The sequence below is a fragment of the Protobothrops mucrosquamatus genome, unplaced genomic scaffold (genome assembly GCF_001527695.2).
Source record: "Protobothrops mucrosquamatus isolate PMUCROS unplaced genomic scaffold, P.Mucros_1.0 scaffold67, whole genome shotgun sequence".
NCBI classification, from domain to species: Eukaryota; Metazoa; Chordata; class Lepidosauria; order Squamata; family Viperidae; genus Protobothrops; species Protobothrops mucrosquamatus.
In genome coordinates this window covers 179,666-195,775 of record NW_015386445.1, presented here as the reverse complement: position 1 = coordinate 195,775, position 16,110 = coordinate 179,666, and the positions used below count along the sequence as shown (strand labels likewise).

Sequence of the window (16,110 nt, the reverse complement as noted above, 5' to 3'; positions counted from 1 at the left end):
CTTGGCAACGGAGAGGCAAAACCTCACTTGAAATTCATATTCATTTTGCCTAATAGTTTGCAATTTGCATATATGCTTGGATAGTATGGTAGTCCTTGACCTATGACCAGATTTCCAGTCATAAACCATTATAGTCCTAAGTCACGGCACCAGACATTTTTTTTACGAGGTTGGTAAGTGAATCTCCACGGCTCTGTGAATAGTTTTTTTGGGGGGGCTGGAAACTAGCAAAAAAATATTGCCAATTGTGGCCACAGGGCACTGCAACTGGTTGCAAAGGTGAACTGGTTACCAAGCGCCCAAAATGTGGTCACATGACCGCAGGGCTGGCGGGTCAGAAGTGCTTAATGGGCCCTAAGGTGCCCATTTTGGGCCCATCATAATTTTGACCTACGGTTAAGGGATTTCATAAGTCAAGGACTTCCTGTAATGTTTTACTTCAAAACAGTTTCAATGCCTTATATGCTTTAACAGAATTCCCTTTTGTTATACCTTTTAAATGAGAAGCCTGCAAACAAAAATCTGAAGAATGGCCCTTTAAAAAGCAGAGAGATAAGAAAGTGTGGAACCTGTAGAACTAGAAAATGATACGAGAATAAATCACAAACAACTTAAGTATGTACCAGATTTTCAAAAATATTTACAGAACACTTGAGTAGGAAAATAAAATGCCAAGGAATTAAAATACTAATTAAAAGAACCAAATAGAATGTGAGCGTGCTTAGCAACTGTGTTGCAATAGATTTGTAAAGGGTGGAAAGATATAAATAGCTTTTTCGCTTCTATGATGTAATAGACAAATGTTTATCAGGGATAAATCTTAAAAGTGATGCTAAGAATGCAATAAGAATGGTTAATATGAAAAACCAAGCACATAAATACATTTAGAGTTAAATGAAAGCCAGAACTGCAGAAGGGGAGCAGACGAGCTAAGTTGGGATCCCCAAATTAGATGAACTTTTCTCCTGGCATGAAAGAAGAAAGTAGATATCCCACCCCAACTGAAGCTTCAAATAAAATGGAACAAGTATGTTGCAAGCATTTAAAAAAAAAAATTGAAAAAGTATTTGAAAACTTGGTATGACTGACTTTTAAGGAAATTATGGAAGCAGGTCACACAAATGGATATGGATTGCAAAATAATCTCTTACCTGTATTTTTACATTTTTAAATGTCACATTTGGTCTACAAATACAAATGACTTCTATAGTAAGAAATTTTATATATAAAACGTGAAGTTTATTGGATGAAAGAGGGATTCTGTAGGTTTTTTAAACCATTCTGCGTGCAATGGTTCTTGTATAATGTACTCAGGTATATTTTTATACCTCTCAAGGGTGATCTTCTAACCACAAAACTCCATTCCCCTTCCTATCTCTCCAAATTCAGTATTATTGGAACTGCAGCTTGTTAGCCTGAAACTATTAGGCTTCAAATACAAAATATTAGCTTTACAGAAATGTAGGTCAGCATATTGTCATAAGGCTTTTTATTAATATTTTCTACCACAATCGAGTTTTTCTAAATACATGTACAAACACAATAACTTCAAAAAAGAGGAGGTATAAAAGTCATTTTCACTAGTCCAGTCCTATGCAAACATACTATGAATGGAGAGATTGTGAAAGAAAATAAATTAACGTTTCATGAACTTCCCTGCTATTAAATATGTTTTGTTCTACTAAAATAATATATATATATATAAACCACCAGCATTTGAAGTGTCAAAAAGCCTGATGTTTGTGGCCACAGGATTGCCACAAAGCAAAAGATGTAATTTTATGGACTCTGTTGGAAATATGATTGTGTATTTTTGGTTCACTGTGGAATTAAATTTGAACCTGGGTAATAAATAACAAGGTTTTAATATATTGTTTTCCCTTCTCAAACAAGGAGTTCCTTCTGGTCAGGAATCTTCTTCTTACTTGAATCTCAAAAGCAAAGCAGTTCTGCCATGGACTGTTACAAAATTAAGACCTTGCTGAAGATGGGAGAAGGGCATGATGTGGTTCTTCTGTTGTGGCTTTTATTTATTTATTTATTCATTCGTTTTATTAAATTTATATGCCACCCATCTCACTATCGAGAGCAACTCTAGGTGACTCTTAACTACCTTTTTTTTTTCATCCTGCCTTTTATCATTTTTATAAACAAAGCAGCGAGCATACCTAATACTCCTCCCTCCTCCTCTTTTCCTCACAACAACCCTGTTAACTGAGCTGGACTTTCATGCCAGGACGGAATGAGAGTGACTGGCCCAAAGTCACCCAAGCTGCCTTTCCTGTCTAAGGCGGGACTGGAATTCACACCCTCCTGAGCCTGGTGCTTCACCATTAAGCCAAACTAGCTCTCAATTATTTTGAATGGTGTCTGTCCCCAAACCGTTGCGAGCTTTGAACGTGTGACCCTGAAGCAGAATGGATCTCGGAGCAAGAGATCACAAACACACCCAAACACAGAGCCATAGAGTTAGGCTCATTTATGCCTTGGTGGGAACCCTGCTACAGTAGCATGGTCAACTAACAAGCTTGATTGACGCTGCATGAATCCATCCAGTGAGAGTCTTGAACCTGCATGCAGGCACCAGTTTACATCCACACTCTAGGCAACTCACTTAGAGATTGCTAGAGAAGCAGCAGCAGTAGCTGGGAAAATCCTCTGGCCCCCCCCCCAAAGAAACAAAATTCCTGTGCAGACACAGTGCAGCTATTTGTAGACAGTCACTACTGTTGCCCAATTCCTTTTGGCCGCAGGGGTGAAGGTGGAAGTTGCTCCCGCCTAGAACAGACCCATTTTCAGACCACAGACAAGGCAGGGCTTGAACAAGACCACAACCCTCGTGTGTTAGCCAGCCTTCCTGCCTGTCCCTTAACTAAACCATTTGTTAGGCACCGCTACTGAGCAAACCTCAACTACAGGAGTTGTACACAGCAAATACTTGGGCTACATACTTGAAAATCCCAACCTAAATAAGTCATGCATTACCAAAAATAAGTGGAAAAGGAAAATTTTTAAAGCTTATTTAATCAACTCTTCAACCGATTATCAGTATGTGGATATTTATTTGTTACCCTGCTGAAAAAAAAAGCTGTCAACCGAACAACTAATTTAAGGCTTTCAACCGTTTTATAAAGATAATTTGAAGCATGTAAATTTGCACATGAATATCTGAGGATTCTTCACACTTTCTTTGATCCATGCTTGCCTTGCAGAATCTCTTCCTGGGCAAGATAAACTGGAGACTGAGAAGAATGTCTGTAAATTCTTACCTTAAAACAGTTTATATTTTGAAAAAAAAATATATTGCCCAATCATCATGCCCAGAAAAGATTTAAATGTTAATAAATGATGCAGTCCTAATTTTAGTGACAGTAATTTGAGGATGTTTCCCTATTTCTTTCATTTATTAAAAAAAAACCGACAAGAAAATACATTAACAAGTTAAAACAAATACTTAACATAAATGTTCAATTTCCTGGCATCAAACAGAGTGATAAGTCTACTGAAAAACGATGTCAAAAATGATAGATGATACAAAGTTTAAAGCAGATTCGTTTCCATTCTATTATCCAAGGGGTAGAGGAAAGTTCGCAGTTTATCTACTGTCCAGATCCATCTGAATGTGTTGCAGAGTTTTCTGTGCCCAGAGGTTGCACACTGTCTGTGAAGTTGTGAGCGTGCTCAAGAAACAAATCTTTCAGTACACTCAGCTCCTTCGTAAGGAGCTTGATTTTGGCCTCCAAGCGTTCATTTTCTTCTTTTAGCTGGTTTACCCTCTGGAGGGTATCCTGGGCTTTCTGCTTACTTTTCAAGCGGCTCTTTTTCACTGCCATGTTATTCCGTTCCCTGCGCTGGCGGTATTCATCACTGCTTCTGTCAACAATGGAATTCTTTTTGCCCTGCTTACTAGGAGGGGTAGCTTTGCCCCCACCTCCGGGACTCACAGGTACCAGCTGAGGAACTTGTTGCAACCCACTTGTGTGCGCTGGGGTATAGATGACACTTACTCCATTGGTTTCTGCAGCTGAGTTCTGTTGTGATGTCTTGCTCATTTGGACAAGCTCTTCTGTAGACCCAGCGTGATGGATGAGAAAAGAAGTTCTGGAATTTCAAGATATGCCTGGAGCGGCTTTCCACAGACTCTCACGCTAAATCTAGAAAGAGAGAAAGATACAGTTTTGTTTTTCTTTTTCTCAAAATGTATAAAGTGACATCCCCTCAATATGGTTTTTCATCAACGTCTACAGTGGATGCCTATCCAGGCAAATGTCACAGGTGTTTCTTGCAGCAGGTATATTGTTTACATTTCCCAGCCACCATATTTGGATTGTAATTCATTCACAGTTGTACCAACCATATCTTAAATTATATGCTGTCAGATATAAGATGAACATTTTGCCCAAATGAGGGCCTACCATTCATTATGTTAGTATACGTGTGATATTGGTGAAATCAACATTAGCTTAAACTGTGACTCAATCATGGGTTGAATACCAACATAAGACAAATACCAACATCCATTCCAATACAAAATTATTACCACTCATGCTAGGCTACTACCTTTAGATTTAAAGGCAAAGCTTTATGTTAATACTGACTGCACAGGATTAGATGGCAGCACAGCAAATGAAATGTCGGGTGAAAATTTTCATGCTCTGTTGCTTCTAACGGTTAGCAAAATTATGGCAATTCAAACAAGTTTTCGGCCTGAGTGTTTTCTTTTGTTTAAGCATTATTCCAATTTTCTCTGTTCTTGATAGAAACTACTTAGCTTCTAAATGTTATACAAAAACTGGATATAATTAAAGTTGTTGGATATAAGAATGATAATGTGAGTTAGAAATAGGTTTTTAGATCCTCTGTGAGATGGGGCATCTCAGATCCTCCAGATCTAGATTACATTCAATGTTTATTTGCCACACCATAAAAAAAGATTACACAAGCTTTTAATCCTATTCTGTCAGGTTCTTCCTTCTTACAAAATGGGATGCAAGTGGAATGAGTGCCACACTAAAACAGAGATACGGCAGGGGCCCAGGAATGCTGCTCTTAGATCTCATCTATCTCCCCTATGCCAATGCCGTTTGGAATTCATTTTTAAAATATTATGCACAATCAAAAGTCCCAATACTGTTATTGCACTATTGCTCAAAAAAAGACTGTATCCCCTCCAAATGGACAAACTTCAGAAATGTTAAGATCTGGCTTGAATTACATAAGCTGTTAGCAACAGAGCTTCAGAGGGTCATCTTTACTCACAACAAGGTTTCTGAAGTGAACAAATTGGTATTGAGTGTGATATTTGTCTATGAATGCACACAAGAGGCAAGCAGATTCAAAAACCATATGCAAAGCATTTTTTCTGCATTCTATCTTAGGTTGCTTACATTTTTTCAGTGGCATTATATTTTGACAGCTATACAGTGAATATGATTTTCCTATTGAAAACTGCAATTTTATATCCAGGAAATATGTAAATGCTCTAGTTACAAGCAGTCGTGTTAGCTGCTTGATCGCATTCCTGCTTCCCTCTCAGCAACGTGCCGGGCAGGATGCTTTCAGCTATCACAAAGGGATCCCTAGTGGATAAACGTCTAGCCAGGGCCTGAACTGTTTCCAATTTCACAACCTTCCCTTGGCAACTGTGCTTACTGTTTAACTTCTGCTCTATTTTGAAGATCTTTACCAAATTCTTTCCAACTGGAATGTATTGTTGGAACCAGTGTGGCGGGGGGGGGGGGGAGCAAGAACAAGGCTATTTGGCCATCTAAAATTTGAATGTGAAGAATTTTGCACACACACCCCTTGGAGGGTGGTCAGAAACAAAAGGCCAAGTTGGTCCTTGGGTGGCTGCAATAGAACAAAGTGAAGGTTCTGGAGTGGCCATCACAATCTTCTGACTTCAGCATCATTGAGCCACTTTGGGAGATCTTACACCTGCAGGCCGTGCCAGACAGTCAAAGAATCTATAGGACACGGAGGCTTTTTGCCAAGAAGTAGGGAAGCTTTTAATTCAGTGTCTATCAGCTTTGCCAACTTAACAAAACTAAAATGCAATGTTTCCCAAACAGATTTGGGACAAGCACTATATGTAAGATACCCCAAACTGCTTCTGGCTTGGAGGATTTACTTCTTAAAACTGCCAAATTGTCCCTAGAATGACATATTTTAGTGAGGGAATGGAATGTTCTGAAGTTGGGGAGTTGTGCCCCAAGTCCATATGGAAATCCACATGCAAGGCTATCCTCCTGTTCCTACCAAACACAAAGCAAGCAGTGATAAAAGCTATCTGCATTGTTTCCTGTTGAAAGAAACAACGTACAGCACAAAAACACACGAATATCCAAAGATACATCATACCCCCAAAGTCTTATCCTACATGAGATCATTTCCCTTTCAGCTCCTAAAAACATATTAAAAGGTTTAGGATGATGCAATGTTGCCATCAATTTGTGCAGTTAATTTTAAAAAGTTTGTTTTTTACCTCATTTGAAGCTTATCAAACAGCTTACAGACTTCACCTTTCTGTCCTTCACTGAAAAAAGGTGGGAAATCTTATCTCTATGATTTGCTATTAAATTTCATCAGCACAATCTGAGGAAATTGTAAGAAAATATTGGGGTTACATTTCCATCTTTGCCTTACATGGCAAAGACCTTATTATGGTAAAGAGGTAGCTATTGTGTCTGCACATATTTCCAGCTGAGGACCACTACCTGGAGAATAGTCTGACCCCTGAGAATATACAAGGCAACAGCCTTCATTATAATCAGTGACACCAATACCCTTCCCCTAGGTTTTTTTAAATTACTAATTTTAAAATTACACAATGAAAAACAGGTAATACTTAATCATAGGGAATAGATTTAAAACACTGCATCACAGTCTGCCACAACGGTTTCTGAAAGTATTGGTTAGATCTTAAGATCTAAAAGGGTAATTGGAATTTTTTTCCCAAAATCTATTAAAACATTTAAAATAAGTTTCCAAATTGAACTCAACTCCTGGGACTTCATGAGCACATTTCCTTGGCAACAGCACAGAAGTGGTTTGTTATCACTGCCTTCCTTCTGGGATGCTGACTTCTCAGTCTAGTCTACCACCTCGGGATTCCCATGGCCTCCCATTCAAACGCTGGGCAGGCCTGACCTTGCTTAGCATCTGAGCTTGCAATATTTTACAAACCATAATATTGTAACCATCCTGAGTTACTGTAAGACATGTTAAGACAGAATGCTTCCAGAATGCTTCCGTTGGAAAGGGCATTAAGGCTAATCTTTTTAGTGCAGAAATCCAAATTACAATATCCCAGATAGAAGCTGTCTCTTGGAACACATGCTACTGCTTTTTGAGACAATCTGTTCATACCACAAAGCTTAAACTGAGGAATTGCAATACACAGGCAGCAGCTTAAATTCCAATGTGTCTTTACTCTGAATACTTTGACTGCTGGTATTTCCAATACAAGCCACAGCACTGAAGTTCTTTAGAACTTCTTCAGTAGTCATCAATATAGTTATACTCCTTAACATACATATCCCTTGCAGAATTTGTAAGAGTTTAGACATAAACATGAGCAATCAGATAAAGCGCAATAAAGGAAATAAAATAATCCTATTTAAAGGTTTCCATGCTCTTAGCTTTTAATACTATGCATTGCCCCTTCTAGCATCAATGATGGCTTGCAATCTTTCATGACAGTGGTGACTAAGGCTTTTTTCCCCTCACATGATAAAAAGTTTCCCTACTTCTTGGCAAAAAGCCTCCGTGTCCTATAGATTCTTTGGCTGTCTGGCATGGCCTGCAGATGTAAGATCTCCCAAAGTGGCTCAGTGATGCTGAAGTCAGAAGATTGTGATGGCCACTCCAGAACCTTCACTTTGTTCTATTGCAGCCACCCAAGGACCAACTTGGCCTTTTGTTTCTGACCATGTTGGAAAGCCCAAGTGCCCCCCAGGTCCAAGGCCGATGAATGCAAATTTTCCTCCTGAACTTTATGCTAATATGCTGAATGTGCTTGATTTTTCTTAGCATCCCAAACCATTTTCCTGGCAATTGTGTCTGACATCCTTCTTGTCTACCTGACTAGGACCTGGTATTAATAGAACCCTACTTTTCCACTTTCTGATCAGCATTTGAACAGTACTTATTGGCATTTTCAAATATTTGGATATATTTTTATCTCCTTGCTCCTGATTTACAAAGTTGAACTACTCTTCCTCGCAGATCCTTTGACGGTTCTTTCAGTTTTGCTATGCTTCAGTAACCAGCAAAGTCAGTGCAGCCCTGGGTGAAATGCAGAAGAGCTAAGAAACTCTGGCTATTTACACACAGACACCAATTACAAACAAGGCACAGGCACGGGACCCACCCTTCCCTGACATCTCAAACTGTGTGTGCACCTGAATTATCAGTCCAACCTTCTATGATATGTAAACGTTTGAACGGGCCGGTTTTATTACTGCCTTTGTTACCACGGTTTAGTGATTGTGTTATTTTACGACTCCCAACATTTGATTTGAAGCATGGAAATGTAGAGCCGGAAGGGATCTTGGAGGTCTTTTAATCCAACTCTTTGCCCAAGTCCTTATTGCATCCTGGAGAAATGTTTATCCAATCTATTCTTGAAAACCTCCAACGAGCGTATTGCAGGCACAAAAAAAAGAAAGAAAAAAAACCCTGCTGATCACTCATGTTTACTTACGAAATGATCCACACCTTACAAACTCTGCCAGTGGTGTGTAAACTTAGCAGCACAGCGGTCTATCCTGAACGCTCTTCCCTTTTTTCCCCGCTGGAAGCGGCCAGCCTTAAGGACCGCTTCCTGAACCGTTTCCCTTCCAAGCCCCAAATCTAACCAACGCCGCGCTCCAAACCTCCTCCGACGACCGGCCCGGAGGAACCGAGGCGGGGATTCCAGGCCAGGCCCGCCTGATGCAGGCAGAAAGCCCCCCCACCCTTTCCGGCGCAGGGAGGCCGCGACGCCGGCCGGGACTTTCCCCGCCCGCCAAGCATGACTTCATCCCGGCAGGGACCGGCCGCGTTGCTCCCAGGTTGCATCATCCCGCCAGGCGCACGCGCATGCGCACTCGCGCTTCCCTACCTGTCGGGACGCGCCGGGACCCCTCCGGCCGAGGGGGGGAGGGGGCGCGGCCGTGGCAACAGCCCCGCCGCCCACCAAAGGGGAGCGCGCGAGGAGGCCGCGGGGGGGGGAGGCGGAGTCCGAGGGGAGCCGGACCTCAGCGGCAATTGGTCCGGAGGGGGAGTTGGCCTCAGAGCCCTAGGCCGGCTTCCCACGCGCGGGGGAACGGACGGGTAGGCCCAGCCCGGGTTCTCGCCCCCGAAATCCTTCGGCCGGGTGCCGCCGGACGCCCGCCGAAGCCTTTGCCAGCGGCGGAGAGGACGCGGCGAGCCACCTACCTGGCCCGGGAGGAAGGCGCGAGCCCCACCAGACTCGGCTTGCCGCCGCCGTCCTTTCTCCGGAGAGGCGGGAGCGAGAGGTTGCGAAATGTCCGACAGCCAATCGCGAGCCGGATTACCTCAGGGCTGATGCAATCTCCCTGCCCGCTTGCAACTGGCAGGCGGCTGGCCCAATTGCAGATCAGCTGCCCAAGAATGCGCCTCCCTTACCGCCAATCGCAGAATTAGGCGGGATGACTGAGCGAGGGGGGGGCGGGGCGTCCTTTGTGCTTCCTGAGGCGAGCGGGGGGGGGGCTGTCTGAGGTGCGTTTACACAACCCGCGTAACGCGAGTCAGCAAACCCCGAATCTGTGTTCGCGCATGTCATACCTATGACCATACAGTCGTCACGTGATGGCCCAATTTACGCAACATACCAAGACTGGGTTCCCACAGGCCTCCATAGCGAAAAGGAAAGGAATCAAGCTGGCCTGTGGAAGTGACCTCAAGAGTCTGGATGAAAACACTCACTTCAAATACTTGGATATCCTCCAAGCTGACAATATTAAATCAAGAAGGGTGGTAGAATACAGTACATCAGAAATGAAGAAAACCTTAAAAGTCCAAATTCAGTGGTAGAAATACCATCAAGGCAATTAACCCCCCTGGAATAGTGAACTAGACTCAAGAAGAACGAAAAGCCTTGGATAGGAAGACCAGGAAAATAATTACAACAAATCATGCCCTTCAGCCACGCAGCAATGTTGACAGAGTCTACCTACCAAGGAAAGCAAGTGGGCAGTGAATGTTGCAACTACATCAGATAGCGGAAGAAGAAAAGGGGACATTGGAAGAATACTGAAGGAGAACAGTTAATAAATATGCACCGAATACCAGGAAGGCTTACTGAATACTGGAGAGACCAAACTGGCCTACAAGAAAGACCAAAGGAAGAATAGAAAAGAGACATAGTAAGGTTAGTATGTAAAAAAAAAAAGCAAACAAAACAGATAACAAGACCAGGCAGTGGCTAAGAGCAGAAAAATTGGAGAAAAAGACAGAGGGACTAATTATGGCTGCACGAGACCAAGCCTTAAGAACAAAATGCATACAAAACCAGAATTCAGAAGACTACAACAGATAGCAATGGCATCTCTGCAAAGAAGCTGAAGAAACAGTGGACCACCTAGTTAGCTGCTGCAAGAAGAATGTACAAACTTAGCACAAATAACACTATGACAAAGAAGTAACAACAATGTATTGGAATTTGCAAGAATTATCATTTGCCTGCAGGCAGAAACTAGTGGGACCACAAAACAAAAAAAGTAATAGGAAATGAAGAAGTTCAGGGATTTTAGAATTCAAACAGGCTAGCACCTGCCACGTAATACTCCAGACAGGACAGGGAGACAATTGTTAGTAAGAAAAAAAAAGTCTGGACAGCAGAATATAAGTAAAAAACTGGGGAAAATCACAAAATACAAAGACCTAGAAATAGAATGATTGTGGCAAAGGAAAGCAAAAGTAGTACCAATAGTGATGCATGTTTGGGTGCAATCCCAAAACATCTGGAGCCCCATTTGAACATCATCAGCACTGACAAATTCACTATCAAGCAATGGGAAAGGCAACTTTATTTGGAACAGCTTACATCCTGTGGCAATATCTGTGATACCATCAAAAAATCCACATCTGTCTTTCCCATCTCGTTGGGAAGGACTCTAGGCAGACAAAAATGCCAAACCCAGTCTGAGCATCTGACTGACTGTATGATGAACCATAGTAGAAAATAGAAATAGAACAACTGGAAAAAGAAAGCAAAGGTAGAATCAGAAATAATAGGTGCCTTGGTGCAATCCCAAAACAACTGGAGCACCTTGAACATTGGCATTGACAAATTCACCATCAGTCAATTGCAAAAAGCAGCTTTACTCGGAACAGCTTGCATCCTGAGACGATACTTTTAATACCATCAAACATTAAGATCTGCCACCAGGGTGACTAAGTCAACTCTAACATAAACAAGTCCTGTTTGAAGGCATCCAGCAAAAGTGATACCACTCGGCCCTTGGCTGCTCTGTTGAATAACTGGATCGGTTAGGAAGTTTTCTCTAATCTTCAGGGAAAATGTGCTTTCCTATAACTTACATTCATTATTGTGTCCTCCACTGAAGTGACTGTAGACAGCCACTGGTTGTCTAGTTTCTCTACTGAATTTATTATTGCAATTACAATAATTACCTTTTATTTAATCTGAAGTCTAAAACCTAGGTTAAAAGGAGATAGAGATCCTTATAAGAATTGGTTTCTTAATTCTGTCTAACCATCATGTTATTGGTGAAGCAAACAGTGGCACAATTTGCTATGCTGCTGACAAGAAAAATCGTTCTCTCTTCAGAAGAAAAATAAAAAGCTGATTTTCTCGCTGCCTGGAATATATCGTTATTGAAGTCTGACAAAAGTCTTTATAGGTAGTCCTCGACCTATGACCACAACTGAACAAAATTTCTGTTGCTAAGCAAGACATTGAGTTTTTCCCCATTTTATGACCTTTCTTGCTACAGTTGTTAAGGGAACCACAGCAGTTGATAAGTTAGTGAATATGGCTTCCTCATTGACTTTGCTTGTCAGAAAGTCGCAAAAGGGGATCACGTGACCCCAGGACACTGCGACCGTCATAAACGTGAATCAGCTGCCAATGATGTAGCACCCTCATTAAACCTGTAGCCTCCACCTGAGGTCCAGGGTGCAACCTTAGAGCCATAACATGTAGCCATTTTTTAAGTACTTGTTCAATTTCTTCTCCCCCCAGCTTCTAGTCTGACAAAGTCTTTGAAAAGCTTAATAGCCGGTTTTATGACATTTGCTTGGCCACCGTAAAGATACTGTTCAGTTGTGACTTTGGACCTATATAGTTATCTATACTTTTGACAGAACAAAATCATGCTGAGTGGTGTTATCAGTAAAGATCCCATAGGAACGGTAAGAAGAGCAGCCGATGCTTCTGATAAAAGCTCTCACGGCTGATCTTTGAAAACAGTCCAAATGCCAGGGTTGAGATTCTGCAGGTAGTTTTAACCTTTCAACAATACAAAAAGCTTCTTTTCAGAATGCTTTTATCATTCAAAATTTTTCCTTTTTTATTTTTTTAGAAACCATACAAGGCACAGGAATAGGCAACATTTCATAGTCAGTGGCAAATATATAATTTTAAGAGCTTAAGAGGAAGCCTTAACCAATTTGTTTTCATAAGTTTGTCCACCACCACTATAGCCTCCTCCCTTGGGATGCTTCTTTCCACCCCAGTTTGCACGGGACAAGTAGTTACACCTCCTGTCATTCCGATTCTCTAAGAACTACTGAAATCTAAATACCACCTTCAACAACGAAGATATTGAACTGGTGGAGCAGGGGGATGGATTAGAAGACCTCCAAGGTCCCTTCCAGCTCTGTTCTGATTGATTTTTGTTGCTCTTCTCTGCATTCTTTCTGGGGTCTCAACATCTTTTTTGTATCGTGGCGACGAGGACTGTATGCAATATTCCAAGTGTAGCCTCACCAGTGCAGTATGGAGTGGTGCTATCATTTCTCGTGATTTTGAAGCCCCCTAAGATTGTCTGAAATTCAGTGTGGAAGTTTTTCAATGCACGCGACAAGGTCCAGCCCACAAATGTCCAGCGATCAAAAATGTCCACCTCAAACTTTTTTCACTTCACTGTTAGACTTTCTGTTCCAGCTGCTGATGAACTGAATGCCTCCAGAGAGTATATTTGCTCTTATGTGAGAGTTTTCTCGTCAACTGACAGAGGGCACTCTTTCTGTTTCCCAAAAACACTTGGGGTACAAATGCCATACAGAAGCGGCACCGGTGTCTTGGCTCTCTGAGTTCCCAGCTTGCCAGTCTAACGGGAAGGGAGGGCGAAGCCACAAGAGACACTTCCGCAGGCAGCCCTGGACAACTGAGGGCGGCTGGTCCAGAAGCCCACAACGTGCAGGTGGCCAGAAAAAATCCAGCTGGGGTGTGCATCTCCTTGACGGAAGGGCGATGGAACACCGTGCGATCTATTTGTGAGAAACATCTTCGTGGGATTGGACTAGTCATAACTAAAAGCTGGAAATTATCATCTGGGAATTATACAATGGTGATTATATTATACTTGGGGATTTATATATTTATTCAATAGCCGATCACCTGTTAATCTTTGTGTGGTTTTTAACTCTATACATTTACTTTGCTGCTGATGATGTTGGCCATGAAGATACAGGTAGTCCCCGACTTACAAAAGTTCGTTTAGTGACCATTTGAAGTTACAACATTGCTGAAAAAAGTGCTGATGACCATTTGTCACACTTGCGACCATCCCAGCATCTCCATGGTCACGGGATCAAGATTCAGATGCTTGGCAACTGACTCATACATATGACGGTTGCAGCGTTTCCCCGGGGCACGTGATCCCCTTTCGCGACCCTCTGAGAAGCAAGTCAATGGGGAAGCCAGATTCACTTAACAACAGAACTGCAGTGATTCGCCTAACAACCGCGGCAAGAAAGGTCGTAAAATAGGGCAAAGCTCACTGAACAACTATCTCGCTTAGCAAGGGAAACATTGGGCTCACTTGTTGTGGTAAGTCGAGGACTCCCTGTAGTTTGCAATGAAATGGGGGGGGAGGAGGGAATATTTTAAAGGCTGCCTAGTCATGCGCCTCCCTCGGGCTCCGCTCAAAGGTTCCTTGGCCTCCGGGAGCCCTTTGCCAGGCTCCTTCTCTTTCTTCCAGGTGTCTGAGCCTTTTGGACGGCCCTGATCTGCCCGGGCGTTCAGGAGGGGAAAAGGTGCTTTTGGCCCCTCGCCAAGGCGCTGGGAAAGGCAGACCGTGCCAACAGCCCCCCCGCCCCGCCCCCGCCCCGCCCCCGCCCGGCTCTTGGCCCCAGGAGCGCTTGGGGGGGACGGAGGGGGGGAGGGCCCTGCTGGGGGTCGGCAGAGGAAGCTTCGACGAGGCCCGCTTGAGAACCACCCCCCGAGGGTCCCGTCCGGAAGCCGCGGGGGCCGCTCCTTCCCCGTCTTGGCGCGGTGGCGGCGCCGGGCTTTCGGAGGGCGGGCCGGGGGGCTCCGTCGGGGCGAGCGGCGCGCGGGGGGGGGGAGGGAGATCTGGGCGGAGAGGCGAGCCACGGACTGCACGCGGGGCCGGGGGGGCGTTTCTCGGCGCCTCTGCAAGCCGGGCAGGGACGGCCCCTCCCGCGCGGCGCTGTCAACGGGCCCGTCCAGGCAGCCGGGCCGGAGGCGGCGCCGGAGGTGGGGCGGGGAGGCACCGTCGGGGCCGGGGAGGAGCGGCCGCCAGGGGGCGCTGCTCGGCCGGCGGGTATAAATAGCCGGCCCGGCCCGACTCCGGCAGCCCAGAGCCAGCTGAGCCGCCCGGCCCGACGTCGAGTGCCGCCGCCGCCGCCGCCCCCGGACCCCGCCGGCCTCCGACCATGCGCGGCGGCCCGCTTTAGCGATTCGATGGAGCCGGGCAACTTCTACGAGGCGGACGCGCGCCCCCCGATGCTCAGCGCCCTCCAGGCGCACCCGCCGCAGCAGCAGCGCCCGCCGGTGGCCGCCGCGCACCTGCCCTCCGCCGCGCTCGGCCTCCCCCCGCCGGCCGGCCCCTTCGGCTACCTGGCCGCCGCGGAGCTGCCGGAGATCTGCGAGCACGAGACGTCCATCGACCTGAGCGCCTACATCGACCCGGGCGCCTTCAACGACGAGTTCCTGGCCGACCTCTTCCAGCACAGCAAGCAGCAGCAGGAGCGCGCCGCCGCCAAGGCCGGGCTGGAGTGCGCCGGGGCCGGCATGCCGGGCGGCGGGTTCCCGCCGGGCGGGGGCGCGCTCTACTGCTACGCCGAGGAGCGGCTGGGCCCGGGTCCCCCGCCGCTGCCCGGCCTGCGCCCGCTGCTCATCAAGCAGGAGCCGCACGAGGACGAGGAGGCGGCCGCCCTGGCCGCGCTCTACCCGCCGCCGCCGCCGNGGGACGCCCGCCGCCGCCGCCGCCCCGTCGGGCAAGGGCAAGAAGGCGCTGGACAAGGGCAGCAGCGAGTACCGGGTGCGGCGCGAGCGCAACAACATCGCGGTGCGCAAGAGCCGCGACAAGGCCAAGCAGCGCAACGCCGAGACGCAGCAGAAGGTGCTGGAGCTGAGCAACGACAACGAGCGGCTCCGCAAGCGCGTCGAGCAGCTGAGCCGCGAGCTGGAGACCCTCCGCGGCATCTTCCGCCAGCTGCCCGAGAGCTCGCTGGTCAAGGCCATGGGCAGCTGCCCCTGAGCGGCCGGAGGGGCCCGAGCCTGCCCTGCCCGGCCCTGCCCGCTCCCTCGGGCGTCGCGGGGCGGAGGGCCGGCTCCCCGCCAACCCCGCCGGGGCCCAGCCGTCGGGAGCGGCCGCCGCTCTTCGGGCACCCCGCCTGGCTTCCCCGCCGAGCTCCGCCGCCGCCTCCTCCTCCGGGCAGCCGCGGACAGAAGGTTTGGGGCCGCGGGAAGCGCGGAGCCCGGCGCGGCTGCGACCTTGAAGCCTGGCCGGGAGGGAGAGCCGGGGGCCGGCCGGCCCGGACTGAACCCTCCGCTTCTCCGCTCGGGATTTCGGCCGGGTCCTCCTCTTCCGCCGCCCGCCCGGCCTGTACTGTGAAAGGCGTCTCGCCTCGTTGCCGTCGTGGCGGTGATTTTTATTTGTATTTTATTGCTCG

The 16,110-nt window shown here is 46.2% G+C and overlaps 2 protein-coding genes across 3 annotated transcripts; one reads left to right on the top strand and one right to left on the bottom strand.

The window, feature by feature from the left end:
* Positions 1–3,042: 3,042 nt before the first annotated feature.
* CEBPG (CCAAT enhancer binding protein gamma) lies at positions 3,043–9,486 on the bottom strand. 2 transcript variants are annotated; one of them, XM_015812083.1, is made up of 2 exons: positions 9,421–9,486; positions 3,043–4,154 (listed from the first exon to the last, which is right to left on the bottom strand). In XM_015812083.1, the coding sequence occupies exon 2, from the start codon at positions 4,050–4,052 to the stop codon at positions 3,600–3,602; it is 453 nt and encodes a 150-aa protein (XP_015667569.1). In that variant the 5' UTR covers positions 4,053–4,154; positions 9,421–9,486; the 3' UTR covers positions 3,043–3,599. The 2 variants fall into 2 exon arrangements, with proteins under 2 accessions (XP_015667569.1, XP_015667570.1); XM_015812084.1 differs by lacking the exon at positions 9,421–9,486 and adding an exon at positions 6,485–6,576.
* A 5,410-nt stretch (positions 9,487–14,896) lies between these two features.
* On the top strand, positions 14,897–15,695 carry CEBPA (CCAAT enhancer binding protein alpha). Its single transcript, XM_015812075.2, is given in 2 exon segments — positions 14,897–15,403; positions 15,405–15,695. Coding segments are annotated over 2 exon segments (798 nt in total).
* Positions 15,696–16,110: the final 415 nt, after the last annotated feature.